Source organism: Bison bison, unplaced genomic scaffold (assembly GCF_000754665.1).
Source record: "Bison bison bison isolate TAMUID 2011002044 unplaced genomic scaffold, Bison_UMD1.0 scf7180017864352, whole genome shotgun sequence".
Lineage (NCBI taxonomy): Eukaryota > Metazoa > Chordata > Mammalia > Artiodactyla > Bovidae > Bison > Bison bison.
Genome location: NW_011494924.1, coordinates 5,855,564 through 5,871,338, shown reverse-complemented (window position 1 = coordinate 5,871,338; position 15,775 = coordinate 5,855,564). Strand labels below are relative to the sequence as shown.

General features: G+C 40.8%; 1 protein-coding gene across 3 annotated transcripts in view; it reads right to left on the bottom strand.

Annotated features, from left to right (window-relative positions):
• The window catches only part of MGAM (maltase-glucoamylase (alpha-glucosidase)), a 102,467-nt gene that overhangs the window by 67,480 nt on the left and 19,212 nt on the right, over positions 1-15,775 (bottom strand). For all 3 annotated transcript variants that reach the window (XM_010854982.1, XM_010854981.1, XM_010854983.1), the window contains 5 exons: positions 9,295-9,415; positions 8,069-8,175; positions 7,061-7,212; positions 6,014-6,185; positions 2,414-2,513 (listed from right to left, as the gene is read on the bottom strand). In XM_010854982.1, coding sequence (XP_010853284.1) covers positions 2,414-2,513; positions 6,014-6,185; positions 7,061-7,212; positions 8,069-8,175; positions 9,295-9,415 — 652 coding nt within the window. The remainder of the gene's footprint in view (positions 1-2,413; positions 2,514-6,013; positions 6,186-7,060; positions 7,213-8,068; positions 8,176-9,294; positions 9,416-15,775) is intronic.

Genomic DNA, 15,775 nt, shown 5'->3' with positions numbered 1-15,775 from the left:
AGTTCTAACTGTTGCTTCCTGACCTACATACAGATTTCTCAAGAGGCAGGTCAGGTGGTCTGGTATTCCCATCTCTTTCAGAATTTTCCACAGTTGATTGTGATCCACACAGTCAAAGGCTTTGGCATAGTCAATAAAGCAGAAATAGATGTTTTTCTGGAACTCTCTTTCTTTTTTGATGATCCAGTGGATGTTGGCAATTTGATCTCTGGTTCCTCTGCCTTTTCTAAAACCAGTTTGAACATCTGGAAGTTCACGGTTCACGTATTGCTGAAGCCTGGCTTGGAGAATTTTGAGCATTACTTTACTAGCATGTGAGATGAGTGCAATTGTGCGGTAGTACATGGACACAACCTGGATGTCGACTGACAGATGAATGGATAAAGAAGTTGTGGTACATATTGTTGTTGCTGCTGCTGTTGTTGCTCAGTCACCAAGTCATGTCTGACTCTTCATGACCCCATGGACAGTAGCACACCAGGCTTCCCTCTCTCTCACCTAGAGTTTGCCCAAGTTCATGTCCATTGAATCGGTGATTCCATCCAACCATCTCAGTAATATTCCATTGGAATATTACCAGCCATAAAAAGGAATGTACTTGAGTCAGTTCTAATGAGGTGGGTGAACCTAGAGCCTATTGTACAGAATGAAGTCAGAAAGAGGAAAAGCAAATATCATATATTAACACATACATGTGGAATCTAGAAAGATGGTACCGATGAACCTGTGTGGAATGGAGCAATGGAGATGCAGACAGAGAGAACAGACTCACAGACACAGTGGGAGGACAGGGTGGATGAATAGAGTAGCACTGAAATATATACATTACCACAGGTGAAATAGATAGCTAGTGGGAGTTTGCTGTACGATGCAGGGAGCTCAACCTGGTGCTCTGTGGCTACTTAGAGGGGAGGGATGGAGTGGGCGGTGGAAGAGAGGTTCAAGGGGGTGGGGACATATGTACACCTATGGCTGATTCATGTTGATGTATGGCAGAAACAAACACAACATTGTAAAGCAATTATCCTCCAATTAAAAAGGAATAAATTCTTAAAAATCGGTCTGATCAGGCTTAGAGGGAAAGGTCACAGGATCCTAGATACTCTAAGTCTACTCAACTTGTTTTCTGGTTCCTTTCAGCCACCGGAAACTGCATTTGCATTACCTCAGTCTATTCTTTGACTATCACGTAGCTTAGAATCATCTAAGATTCAATTAAGTATCTTAGAATCATCTTGTATCACTCTAGTTATTCTCAGTCTGGTAAAAAACAAAAATCAGAGCCTAATTTTTCAAATTTCTGATTCTTTGCAAACTGATGCTTTTGTAAAATAACACAAAAATGAAACACTAGAAAAAAGGTTCGTGCATGCACTTGGATGCTATAGCAATGCTTACTTTCAGTTTCTATATTTATCTTACTGTAGACCTGAAACAGTCTGTGAACCTTCCACGAACCACACTTTGAGTGGCCCTGATCTAGTCCACTGAATCTCAGTCGAGAAGACGGTGGGGATCAGTATCCTATGCTGATTATCAATTCTGGGATTCTGACACAACTGCTCTTCCCCTACAGTGATTGAATCATTGCCCTGGGATTATATGTGATGGTGCAAGTAGGAAAATAGTTAGGAATCATTGATCTGGTCTAAAACCTTCAAAGATAAGGGAGTGAGCTACTTTCTGGAATCCTATATTACCATGAGATCTTAAACAGTCTGAAAATATTCTACATAGCCTTCAACACTCACCCTACTTTACCTTGCTATCCTTGGTGTCTCAATGCAATATTCACTGCTCAGTTGTATCTCCTTGGTTAGGCTCAGCTATTAGAACAATTGGACTTCCCAGGTGGTTCAGTGTTAAAGAATTCAGCTGCAATGCAGGACATGCAAGACATGCAGGTTTGATCCATGAGGTGGGAAGATACCCTGGAATAGGTAATGGCAACCCACTCCAATATTCTTGCCTGGAAAATCCCATGGATGAATAAGCCTGGTGGGCTACAGTTATGGGGTCACAAACAGTCAGACACAGAGCATGCGCACACTAGAAGAATTACCTGTTTTTTACCAAAGCTGATTATTAACCCCTGTACTGGATGGATGTCTGAGGAAGGAGAAAAATAAATTGGTAGAAACTGCCTCAGAATAGATTATAGGGAAGGTTAGCTGTTTTAACTCAAAAATAGAAAATTTTCCAACAGAGCAAACAGACTGAAGAAAACCATAAGCTATGAGAGGACACTTAACTCATGGCCACCATGGGTCAACAAGTAATGAAATAGGGATGATACAATCAGAGAACATATGAAACCCTAAAGGGCACCATTCCTTTATCATGATGCTGTCAGAAAGGGACTGAAAGTCATTCTTGAGTAGTCTTTTCATGAATATTCCTTTAGTCTTTTACCCCATGGCATTGCTGTTCAGCAGAAACACTCCAAAGGACAATCCGCTAGCATCTTCAAGGCATAGGAAGAACGTCTGTGCACCATACAAGTTAGTTCCATCCTGCAGAAAGACAATTTAAAATAAAAAATTTACAAATAAGCCCCACGTGGCCAGAAATAGCTTAGGAAATCAGTATTAATCATGCAAGAAATGGACAAAAGAACTTGTGGTCAAAGAAGACACAGATTTCTAATACAAGGTCTATATTTGGTTGATGTTAATCAAATGAATTAGTATTTTCTTATACAATGAGTTGGCTGTGAGAACTTATGATGTGTTAAGATGTAGGAGAACAGAAGTTTTGAAACTGTAGTTCATAACAGCTCTTCTTTATAGGTATCAAAAACAAACTTATGGTTGCTGCTGCTGCTGCTGCTGCTAAGTCAATTCAGTCATGTCCGACTCTGTGCGACCCCATAGATGGCAGCCCACGAGGCTCCCCCATCCCTGGGATTCTCCAGGCAAGAACACTGGAGTGGGTTGCCATTGCCTTCTCCAATGCAGGAAAGTGAAAAGTGAAAGTGAAGTCGCTGAGTCCTGCCCAACTCTTAGCGACCCCATGGACTGTAGCCCACCAGGCTCCTCCATCCACGGGATTTTCTAGGCAAGAGTACTGGAGTGAGGTGCCACGAAGGGGAAACTTGGCGGGGTGGAGAGGGATAAATCAGAAGCTTGAGATAAACATACACACATTACTATCTATAATATAGATGACCAAAAAGGATCTACAGGGAATCTACTCAATATTTTATGATAATCTATATGAAAAAGAATGAATATATGTATATGCATAATTGAATCACTTTTCTGTACACCAGAAACTAACACAACATTGTAAATCAACTATACTCCAATAATTTTTTTTAAAAAAGCAGCTCTCCCCTCAAACAGGCTTGACCTTGACTCAAAGAGGTTTGACCTAACCCCACCTGCAAAAACTCTATCAAGTCCTAATATAAATCAGTTCAGTCCAGTTCAGTTGCTCAGTCGTGTCCAACTCTTTGTGACCCCATGGACTGCAGCATGCCAGGCCTTCCTATCCATCATCAACTCCTGGAGTTTACCCAAACTCATGTCCATTGAGTCGGTGATGCCATCCAACCATCTCATCCTCTGTCGTATACAAATCAGGCACCATTTCATTTGCAACTAGATGGAGATCTATTTAAGATATCTGGTCTTCTAGTCTTTACAAGAGTAAACATTAGAACTTGAGCTGGGCTTCTAGACTTGGGAACAGTAGTTCTCAACCTGGGCCACATTCCACCTCAATTGAAACAGAGCCTCTGGAGACAGAAGCTGGCAGCTATAGTTTGTTGAATTTCCCAGGGTGTTTCCAAAATGTAATCATGTTTGAGAATCACTGCTCTGGGCCAGTACGTCTCAAAATTTGGTGTGCATAAAAATTCCAAAGGGACTTAATTTAAGTGTGGGTTCTAATTTAGTAGTTAGAAGAGAGAGCTGAGAGCCCAAATTTCTCATGTGGTGTTTCCTGTGCTGCATACTTGAAGCAGCAAGGATCCTAGGCTCCTTATTAAACAAGCATCAGCAGCCATATCCCAGATGACCTGCTCTGAATCAACACCTGTCCTGTTTTTCTGATAGGATGTGGTATGGTAAGGAGCATGGGCCAGGGGTTAGATCTTATCTCTGTTCCTTACAACTATTTTTTGTTGTTGTGTTTGTTATTTAGTCGCTCAGTCGTGTCTGATTCTTTTGCTACCCCATGGACTGTAGCCCGCCGGGTTCCTCTGTCCATGGGATTTCCCAGGCAAGAATACTGGAGTGGGTAGTCATTTCCTTCTCCAGGGGATCTTCCTGATTCAGGGATCCAATCCACATCTCCTGCATTGGCAGGCAGATTCTTTACCACTGAGCTACTAGGCAAGCTCTTGTTTGGGTTTTTGGTTTTATTTATTTATTTTTTTAACATTGTGCTATTTATCTGGCTTCTCTAAACCTCAGTTTCTTTATCTGTTAGATGGAGTAATTAAATTATTTTTTGGAGTTCTTTTGGTAAATAGAGATAATGTATTTTTAAAAGTCATTTAATAAATTATTCCTCTAATTTCCTTCCATCCAGTCACTAGTTCTGCTTAATCAGGAAAGTTGCTGAACAAAACCTGAATGTAGTATTGCTGAGTCTAGAAAATAGCTCTAGTTTGAATTTTAGCAGTAAAAACAAAACAGAAAAAAAATAAAATAATAACAACAGTGAAACTTTATTCATTCTATTCTCTCACTGCCCCCAAACATTCTTCAAGGAACGAATGATTAATACAGAATTTTAGTTGATATTTTATCCTATTTTGCTGACAAATATGGTAAGTTGGTGATTTGTAAAGGTCAACCTAAAATGTGGTGATCAGAATCAACATATTGTGCAGAACCAATATTGGTTTTTCCCACAACTAGTTAGTTCAAAAGGAAAATAAAATAAAAGTAGTTGGTATTTATTGAGCACTATGTGGCAGACACTATTATAGAGACTCTATATGTATCTGTTCATCTAATCACCATCACAACCCTATAAAGTAAGTATACTACCCCCATTTTATGAATGGGGAACTAAAGATACAGAGGAGAAACCTGCCCAGAACCATGTAACTGGTGAGTGCTGTTGTTATTGTTCAGCCACCAAATCACGTCTAACTCTTTGTGACCCCATGGACTGCAGCACATCAGGCCTCCTGTCCCTCACCATCTCCTGGAGTTTGCCCAAGTTCATGTGCATTGAATCGGTTATGCCATCCAGCCATCTCATCCTCTGTCGCCCTCTTCTGCTACTGGTGAGTAGCAGTGCCAGAATTCAGACCCGGTAGCCTCACCCTAGCAGCTTGTTCCTAACCATTATAGTGTACTGCACGTACATCTCTTCATGACTAATAGATGGGGAAACAATGGAAACAGTGACAGATTTTATTTTGGGGGGCTCCAAAATCACTGCAGATGGTGACTGCAACCATGAAATTAAAAGACGCTTGCTTCTTGGAAGAAAAGCTAAGACCAAACTAGACAGCATGTTAAAAAGCAGAGACATTATTTTGCTGACAAAGGTCCATCTAATCAAAGCTATGGTTTTTCCAGTAGTCATGTATGGATGTGAGAGTTGGACCATAAAGAAAGCTGAGCACCAAAGAATTGATGTTTTTGAACTGTGGTGTTGGAGAAGACTCTCAAGAGTCCCTTGGACTGCAAGGAGATCCAACCTGTCCATCCTAAAGGAAATCAAACCTGAATATTCATTGGAAGGACTAATGCTGAACCTGAAGTGAAAAACTGACTCATTTGAAAAGACCCTGGTGCTGGAAAAGATTGAAGGCAGGAAGAGAAGGGGACGACACAGGATGAGATGGTTGGATGGCATCACTGACTCAATGGAAATGAGTTTGCGCAAGCTCCGGGAGTTGGTGATGGACAGGGAAGCCTGGTGTGATGCAGTCTATGGAGTTGCAAAGAGACAGACACAACTGAGCGACTGAACCAAACTGTACTGCTAGGAGTGACCTTCATGAAGAGGCTATGATATTTAGTGAAGGGGGACCCATCTGAAAGCTTACCCCATTGGGGGTTGTGTCCCTGGCAAATATGGGCCAGGTCTTCCAGTTCATGTCATGCCGGTACTGCTGGTGCACGTGTTCTCCCAGCCCATACACGTTGGCACTAGGCAGTCGGATGGAGAGCTGCAGGAACTGGTGAGCAAACAGCAGGGGCCCGATGCTGGAGTCAAACCTGGACAAAGGTAGAAAACATGGGACAGGTGGGCAAGTAGTGTGGTGAGAATGCAGCTGCTTAGAAAATTGTTCTTATGGCTCAAAGACTCAGTGTGCTGTGCTGGGCTGTGCTCAGTCACTCTGCTGAGTCCACCTCTTTGTGACACCATGGACTGTAATCCACCAGGCTCCTCTGCCCATGGGATTGTCCAAGCAAGAATACTGGAGTGGGGTGCCATTTCCTTCCCTAGGAGATCTTCCCAACCCAGGGATGGGACCCAGGGATCTCCTGCATTGGAGACTGGATTGGATCTCCTGCATTGGATTATTTACCACTAATGCCACCTGGGAAGCCTTCAAAGACTGAATGCTCCCTGTTTAATTGGCTCCATTTGCCCTCCTGTGATATTTTCCAATGGATAACAAGAAAGAGATCAGGTATCATTTGGCACATTTCTTAGATTTGTCCCCCTAATACTCTATTATGTGATCAGATTACTCTTACATTATAGTAGATGCTCCACAGACAGCTACTGGTGCATAGGTGTTAGAAAGATGGAAGGAAAAAAAGGGACAATAAAGAGGAAAAATGACCTAATGGAAGGAAGAAAAAGAAAAAGGACACAGCCCAGTGCCTGGCCTTTAATAAATGCTTAGTAATAACAGAGGAGGAAGAGGAGAAGGGAGGGGGAGAAAGAGAAATAGTGGAGTAGGAAGAAAGAAAGAGGCAGAAAGGCAGTGAAAAATATGCATTTGAAGGTGGAGAGTCTATTCACCATCAATGAGCTTACAGCCTTCTAGAATATTATAGAAAGGCATTCTTTTTCATGTTTACAAACCTCCCTCCTCCATAACCTTCAGACTCAGCTCTCTAGGTAAGTTTCCAAAACTTACAGAACACGATTGTTGCTCGTTCTGATCACTTTGATGCCAAATGGCTGTTTGGAGACCTCAACTTTATACGTCAAGGAAGAGGCAGCATTTCCTGTGAAGGGTTGCACATGTTCATGGGGCACTTCGTATCTGTTCTGGTTTTGGTCAGTTAACTGTCCAGAGAGGTTAGCAAAAAAAAGTCAAAATGAAAACATCTCTACTTTCTCTAAAACAGAAGCATGCCTACCAACACCATGCTTCCCAACACCTATGCTCTTGCCACTGGAATCTGGGCAGCAGATGACATTCTAATCTGAAATTATATCACCCATTTCAGATGTTTAACCCTTGGACGTCAGTTAGTTTTTAGGTAGAAACACACACTGTAAGTCTGCAGACATGACTTATCTCTAGAATTTTCAAAGCTGTGATCATTCTTTTCTTCCCCTCCCTACCACATTTCACATGGGGTATCGAGGGAAAATTCATGAAAGCCAAAACTCACCAGTGAACCCTATAATACATATCTGGGAACTTATCACACTGAAGGAAGGCAATAGGTACCTTCAACATACAGGTGCTAAGTAAGAAAATGACAGTAGAGAAAAATACTCTACTAGCAAATTTTTCTCTTTTGTAGTAACTGCAGTCCTCAGGAAGGGAACAAGAACCTCTCAAAATTTTTTCTAAATAAGCAGGTATCATGTGATACCACTTATATGTGGAACCTAAAATATGACACAAATGAATGTATTTACAAAAGAAAAAGACACAAAGACATAGAAAACAAACTTATGGTTACCAAATGGGAAAGGGGGTTGAGGAGGGATAAACTAGGAATTGGGGATTAACAAATGAAATCTATAATACATAACATATATTAACATATATATGATACATAACAAAACTATAATATATAGCATAAATATTTAAGAACAAGGTCCTACTGTAAAGCACAGGAAACTATATTCAATATCTTGTAATAAACTGTAATAGAAAATAATATGAAAAATATAAATAAACTACAACCTTAAAATGGAAACGGTTAGATGTCTGGTATTCTGCTGTGAGAAGGACATTGTTGACATCATTTCCAAACAGAGGTGAAGACAACCTTTTCAGCTGGGCTGTGAATCCTAACATGAAAAGGAAGAGAGTTTTCAGAGCCAGCTGTGTAAATTCACAAACAACAGCCACATACAAGTAAGCTTTGTGTCAAAGAGGCTGGCGAAAAGCCTTTACTTCCCATCAGAAGAGGAGACACAGATGTGGACCTCATCATACACACATACTACATTGGACCAGATTCTGAAGCTAGGTATTGCTATTACCTTATTCAAAAGCTATGCCTCTCTTCTCCAAAATCTGAACAGAAACATCCTTCTCCTTCCATCAGCCCACCAGTCACTCCTATACCCTTTACACTCTCAGTCCTCAATGCGTTCATATCCATTATTCCCTCCCTGTTGTCTTCATGTTACATCACAGGTGATCGTAGGCACTAATGCCATCTCCTTAGTTAGGTGACACACCAGATGAGAGTCCAGACCTTCTTAGAAAAGTCCATCGGGCCAAGAGGCCCTGGAGGAAGAGCATGCCTCTTCCTTTATGCTAAGAGCCTCCCCCAAGTGGTCAACTTCTGTTACCCCCAGAATCTTCATTATTATGGCTGTATTTTATGATGGGAGAAAAGAAGGGGGGATGTTTAGTCCATGAACAGTGACACTAACTAGCTAACTTTAATAAAATGCTGATAAAATTGGAATTGTTTCCATATCACTAAAATTGCATTATATTAGAGCTGTTGGTAGTCTCAGAGGTGACTGAGTCCAAAACTCTCTCTTTAAAAGTTAGAAACTTGGGGAACAAAGAGATCACAATGTATGGACAAGGTTACATAAGGAAATGGCAACCCACTCCAGTATTCTTGCCTGAAAAATCCCATGGACAGAGGAGTCTGGTGGGCTACAATCCAAGGGGCCACAAGGAGTTGGACCCAACTGAGTGCACTCGCACACACATAAGGACAAAGACAGGAACAGGACATGTCTCCCAACTCTTAAGACAGAGAGTGATCTTTTCCCTTGATGCCAAAATAGATTCCAGTCCATGCTTAAGGGCAGTGCCCATCCTATCACAGGCCCTGTGGCTGCACAGAGCAACACCCTGCCTACTGCTACAGCTCTCTCCTGCAGTGTATAGAGCCACCCTCCAGAGGACCTGTAGTTCCTTCTTCAGGGCACAGTTCGGCTTACCTGCATTTGTGTTCACGAGGTCGCCCCCTACTTGATAGCCATGACTTTTAGAATAGTAGCACCAGGGCATACTTATGGTTCCCTGAGGACTCCAGCAACAGCCACGCTGGTCACAGGTAGCCTGAAATAAGAGATCAGACAGAGTAACTCCATTCATTGATAAATGTGATTGGAGCTTGTGGTCTCATGAACCTTGTTTTACAAATAAGTAACCTGATAGTCAGAGGAATCGTGCCACAGCCCAGTCAAAGCAGTGTTTGCCCTCAAAACTCATTTTTCTGGCTAACATCTTTCTTTGTTATTGTTATCCTATAACACTATATGATTGCAGTGCATTCTATACCTCTCATCAGAATAAACCTGATAAATTTATTTAATGATTCTAAACTACAGTATAGTTATATCACCAGTAAGCCAAAATAACAAATAACAAATAACAGCTTCATTAATTTTGGTTTTGGCTTTTTAAAAAAGGACTTTGCAATTAACTTTATTCAGAAGCTTTGAAATCAAAGTAAATTTGCTTTGACTTTTAAATGTGTATATTATATATCTGTGTATTTAGTATAGGTGACATATATGCATATATATTATGTATATTCATAAATATATATATACATTTTTATATATAGTCTCTCAGTTCATCCCAAGGCAGAAAGCAACTGTTCCATGAAACCCAAATAGATTCTAATTCTTATTTTAAAAAGTTGCATGCCTTTAACTATAATTAAGACTCAATCACATGGATACTACAGGCTACCCAGGTGGCACTAGTGGTAAAGAGCCCTCCTGCCAACAGAAGAAACATGAGAGATGTGACTTTGATCCCTGGGTGGGGAAGATCCCCTGGAGAAGGAAATGGCAACACACTCCAGTATTCTTGCCTGGAAAATCCCATGAACAGAGGAGCCTGGCAGGCTACAGTCCATAGGGTCACAAAGATAGGACATGACTGAAGCGACTCAGCCTGCATGCACATGGATAACTAAAATGAAGACAATTGCTTTCTCATATCAACTAATCTGGAAGAAGCAGTCAAATTAAATACAACAAAATGCAAAGAAAGTGCTCCTCTTGAAATATTATAGCAAAAATAATAGGTTGTAGCTTCCAAGATCAGATTACAGAATGTCTCCTGTCTTACTCCCTGTCTTTCCCTTGTTCTGTTGGAGCCCTCACTTTGGGAGAAGTGAGGTGCTGGACTGCAGAGTGACCCACATGGTGAGGAACCGAGAGAGGTCTGTGGCCCACACCCAGCAAGGAACTCAGGCCCTCAGCCAAACCATCCTTGAGCGGCTGAATTCTGCTAATAATTACAGTAATCACAACACTCTCCCTTGAAAAGGATCATCCCTCCATCCCAGCAGACACCTTGACCACAGTCTGTCAGAAGCCTGTTGGCCAAGAGCACCCAGATACACAGAGGCCAGATTTCTGACCATAGAAACTGTGAGGAAATAATGTTTGCTGTGCCAAGCCATCATTTTGGAGATAATTTCTTCCACAGCAACAGATAACGAGCACACCCTGCTACATTTTACAGATGAAGAACCTCAGGCCACAGAATTCAAAGTTCACAGGGGTGAAGTGATTTGCCAAAGCTCACTAAGTTAGCTACTGAGAAGGCAAGGATCAAAATTTAGTTCTCTTGTTGTCTGTTTCTTTGTTTCCGTAGTCTGGGTTAAGTATCTGCTGAACATACTTTCAGGGGGATATGGGAATGCTTTATGAATGTAAGACACATAAAAACTGCTTAGCTATATAAACAATTAGATTTAATCAAATGCTAATTTTTTTATTAATGACTGATATTAAAGATCAAAAAATGGTGTTCTTCTATGGCTTCTATTGCTATGGAATCAGGCTTCATTGTGAACTCAACTAGTCCGCAGGTTTTGTTTTTTCTTTTCAAAACCCATTCAGATGAAACTTCAGTATAACAGGAAAAGAGAAAGGTGTTGAAAAGAGTGTTAAGTAGAATGGTTTCAGGATGCTCCCCAGAGCTTAATAATCTCTTCACTGAACTGGAAAGGGCAAAGATCAAAGAGTGGCCCAGGCAGCAGGAGAAGTGCTGGCTGCCTGGAAACCCCAGGCCCTGCAGCTGAGCTAAGCAGTGATGAGAAGCAGTGTGGGAAGAAGCAGAGCCCAGGCATACAGACAAGAGAGTAAAGAGTATGCGAAATATCGGAAGTGAGTTGCAGAGAAAAGCTATGAAAAACACAACATGAACAGGATCAAAGGCACAGAAAAAGAATCACACCTAAACCCAAGACACAAAACACCCCTTGAAGTCAAACCTAAGGATTAAAATTTAAGAGAAGCTGCCAAAATAATATAGGGTGTAGCATTTTCAATACAGTGCTAAGGGGAAAAAATTCTTAATGCAAAAAATAAGGAAAGAAAACATGTATACAGGAGTGAAGGTGAGTGGGGAGCAGTACATGAAAAAAAGAACAAGTGGAAAACACGAAATGAGACTGTAGTTTTTCAGGTCAATTACTATATGGCTTAATTAATTTAGAAAACAAAGATGATCTGATTACATTTACAGAAATACATTCAGCTGAAGTTGCTTATAGACAGCACACCCAAAATTTAAGCTTAAAAAAGCACAGAAAATGGGGGAAACAGCTATGTGAGAAGAATACTAACCAAAGACTGCTGCTAAGTCACTTCAGTCGTGTCCAACTCTGTGTGACCCCATAGACAGCAGCCCACCAGGCTCCCCCATCCCTGGGATTCTCCAGGCAAGAACACTGGAGTGGGTTGCCATTTTCTTCTCCAATGCATGAAAGTGAAAAGTGAAAGTGAAGTCACTCAGTTGTGTCTGACTCTTTGAGACCCCATGGACGGCAGCCTACCAGGGTCCTCCATCCATGGGATTTTCCAGGCAAGAGTACTGGAGTGGGGTGCCATTGCCTTCTCTGAACCAAAGACTAGAATAACTATAGTAATAGCTGACAAGTAGACTTTAAGTAAATATTCATTATTAGGGAGACACAGAGTCAGTATATGAAGATGAAAGCTCACCAGGAAGATATGACATCTCAAATCTGATATGCACCTGATAATAAAGACTCAGGAAAAAAAATTTAAAGAATCAAAACGTAAACCCGAAAAAGATATTAATTATATCATGGACTAGTTTTAAAGAACTCCCTCAGTAATTGATAGATAAAGTAGACAAAAAAGTAAAGCTACTTTGCTTTTTGCTTAATAGATACATACAGGCTCCTACACTAAGACAGAGGGAGACACTGGGTTGAACTCAGAGATGGTGAGAAACCAGACGCTGAAGACACTGTTTGTTGAGCTCTGCTCCACCTGAGCCTTTCTCCTCCACCCTTCAATCCTTCTTAACATTTAGAGAGAGGAAAAGAAACAAAAAAGCAAGTATTTAGCATCATAGTCAAACTTGAAAGAAAAAGGAAACCTAGAATCCAGTCTTATCCATGAATGTAAAAACCTAAAATAGCACATAGCTTTAACAAAATAAATCAGCCACATATTAAATAAAGAGCAGGTGGTGTTTCTCCCAGAAACACAAGAATTGTTTAATACTAGGTAACCCACTGGCACCCCACTCCAGTACTCTTGCCTGGAATATCCCATGGACGGAGGAGCCTGGTGGGCTGCCGTCCATGGGGTCACGAAGAGTTGGACATGACTGAATGACTTCACTTTCACTTTTCACTTTCATGCACTGGAGAAGGAAATGGCAACCCACTCCAGGGTTCTTGCCTGGAGAATCCCAGGGATGGCGGAGCCTGGTGGGCTGCTGTCTATGGGGTCACACAGAGTCGGACACGACTGAAGCGACTTAGCAGCAGCAGGAAACCCACTGTATAATTTGTCATAACTTATTAAAGGAAGTGCACAATACAACCCTTTAAATTGATCAGCTATTCAAGATAAAATTCTTGGCAAACTGAGAATAAAAGTAAATTTCTTAGTTGGACAATGGGTATCTACCTAAAACTTATAATAAGCATCTCACTAAATGTGAAATGTTAGAAACATTCCCTTTAAAATCAGAAAAAAAGGTAGATGACCCATATCTATGACTTATTATAATTAAATATGTATAGGAGGTCCTAACACTACAAGACTAATAAGAAAATAAAATTTGCTGTATGACTCAGGGAATTCAAACTGGGGCTTTGTGACAACAGAGAGGGGTGGGATGGGGTGGGAAGTGGGAGGGAGGTTCAAAAGGGAGAGGACATATCTATATCTATGGTTTATTCATGTTGATGTATGGCAGAAACCAACACAATATTGTCAAGCAATTATCCTTCAATTAAAAATAAATGTTTTACACATGTACACCTGTGGTGGATTCATGTTGATGTATGGCAAAACCAATACAATATTGTAAAGTAATTAGCCTCTAATTAAAATAAATAAATTTAAATTAAAAATATATATGTTTTAAAAAGAAATATAAATTAATTAATTTTTTTAAAACTGTAAAACAAAAAGGATGAAGCTAAGACGTCATTATTTTCTGACATAATATTGTGTAATTAAAATCCAAGAAAATTTGTAGAAATAAATTTATACTAAATAAGTTAATTATTATATTAGATCTTCTGTTTTCTTTTAAAGTTATAAATTTTTTTCCTTTTTTGCTTTTAGTGTTCCTGGAATTGTTCCTTGAGATTGAGCTTGATTACACTAAAATATAAAACATCTGATCATTAAGACAGCATAAAATAGGTTAACACCACCTCATTACAGCAGAAGACATTTGCAACATGTATAATAAAAACAAGGAAGAGAATCTAGAATAAGGTGAGCAAGAAATGTGTACAAATCAGAATGAGTTGAAAATAAGATAAGACTACATATGCCTTGGAATGTGTTGATCATTAGGTCATTAGGAAGCAGCAGATCTAAGATTAAATTGAAAAATCAGGACCTCAGCAACTGTAGCATTTATAAAAGATAGAAAGCAAGGTTGCAAGGACAAACGCAAACAGGCGAGAAGGAAACATCCCAGGTGCGATGAGAGTCAGCATGAGTGAGTCAGAATTAGCCATCTCCTGCTGCTGGAGGGAAAGGGTCCACAGTGGGCCTTGCTCATTCAGCCCTGCCAACTCTAACCCTCCATCCCTCCATCCTGTTCTTACTATACTGTCCAGTGGCTCTCCACATGCTTTATGTTTACCAATACCTGCTCTGATCAAAATTAGAATGGATAAAATGGCTGCATGTCTCTGACACATGCACCATCAGGAGATGAGGTCTACCATTGACTGAATCTGGGCTGGCCTCTGACTGATTCGAGCAACAGAGTGTAAAAAAAATGATGCTACATAGGCACCAGGTCTCATCTTGCCTTTAGAGGCTTGGCAGCTTTATCTCCATCTCCTGCAGCCCCAAGCTGCTGTGTAAGAAGTTGAACTATCCTGCTAGAGAGATTACTGACAGAGAGAGAAGGACTCTGAGACCATATGGAAAGGTGGTGGGGCCCAGGTGAGGTGAACCTCAGAACCATCTTCACCAAGGTGCCAGACATGAGTGAAGCCATCCTGGACCCTCCAGAGCCCATCGGCCTGCAAGTGTTCTGGTGTAGCCATCCCAGTCCACACCACACAGAACAGAAGAACCATCCAGCCAAACCCTTCCCAAATCTCTGACCCATAAAAATGGGAGATGTTACAAAGCGATCGCTGTTCTGCATTTGGAGTAGTTCATTTGGCAGCAGTGAATAAATACAGAGACCATGCTAAGAAAGAAAATAGGGTACCTAAACAATTTAAGTCTGGTTTTTTTGGTCCAACATGGAGGGAATGTGGAGCAGGTATGAAGCAGCAGGGCTCATAGCTGCCTAGCTCTTCTCAGAACAGTTTTATCACTGACCTACAGGGAATCCGAAAACACTGGATGCATTCATTCAAATGAACTAGATCCCAAATCCAGATATAAATATATTTTTAACTATTCAGTTTCTGTATCTCTCCTGCCCTCTGTTGTTATGAATAATAAAGACTTTTCTAAAATGCCAGGAAAGCTTGATGTTGTGAATAAATGTAGAACCAGAAAGTTTTTACACAAAGGCAATAAGAGTGAGGAAAGGTATCCCATTCTCAAATACTGGCAGCAATTTTACAAGTTGAAAAATACTTAACAAAAGACTTCCAGATCACCTTCTACTTAGTCAGACATTACCTGAACAATTTTATGTTCAGCAAATTTTACAAGTTAGTGAAATTAATCTCAATTTATTAAAGTGCCTTCAGTTCAGCCCATTTCAGTCGCTCAGTCGTGTCCGACTCTCTTCAACCCCGTGAATCGCAGCACGCCAGGCCTCCCTGTCCATCACCAACTCCCGGAGTTCACTCAGACTCACATCCATCGAGTCAGTGATGCCATCCAGCCATCTCATCCTCTGTTTTCCCCTTCTCCTCCTGCCCCCAATCCCTCCCAGCATCAGTCTTTTCCAATGAGTCAACTCTTCGCATCGAGGTGGCCAAAG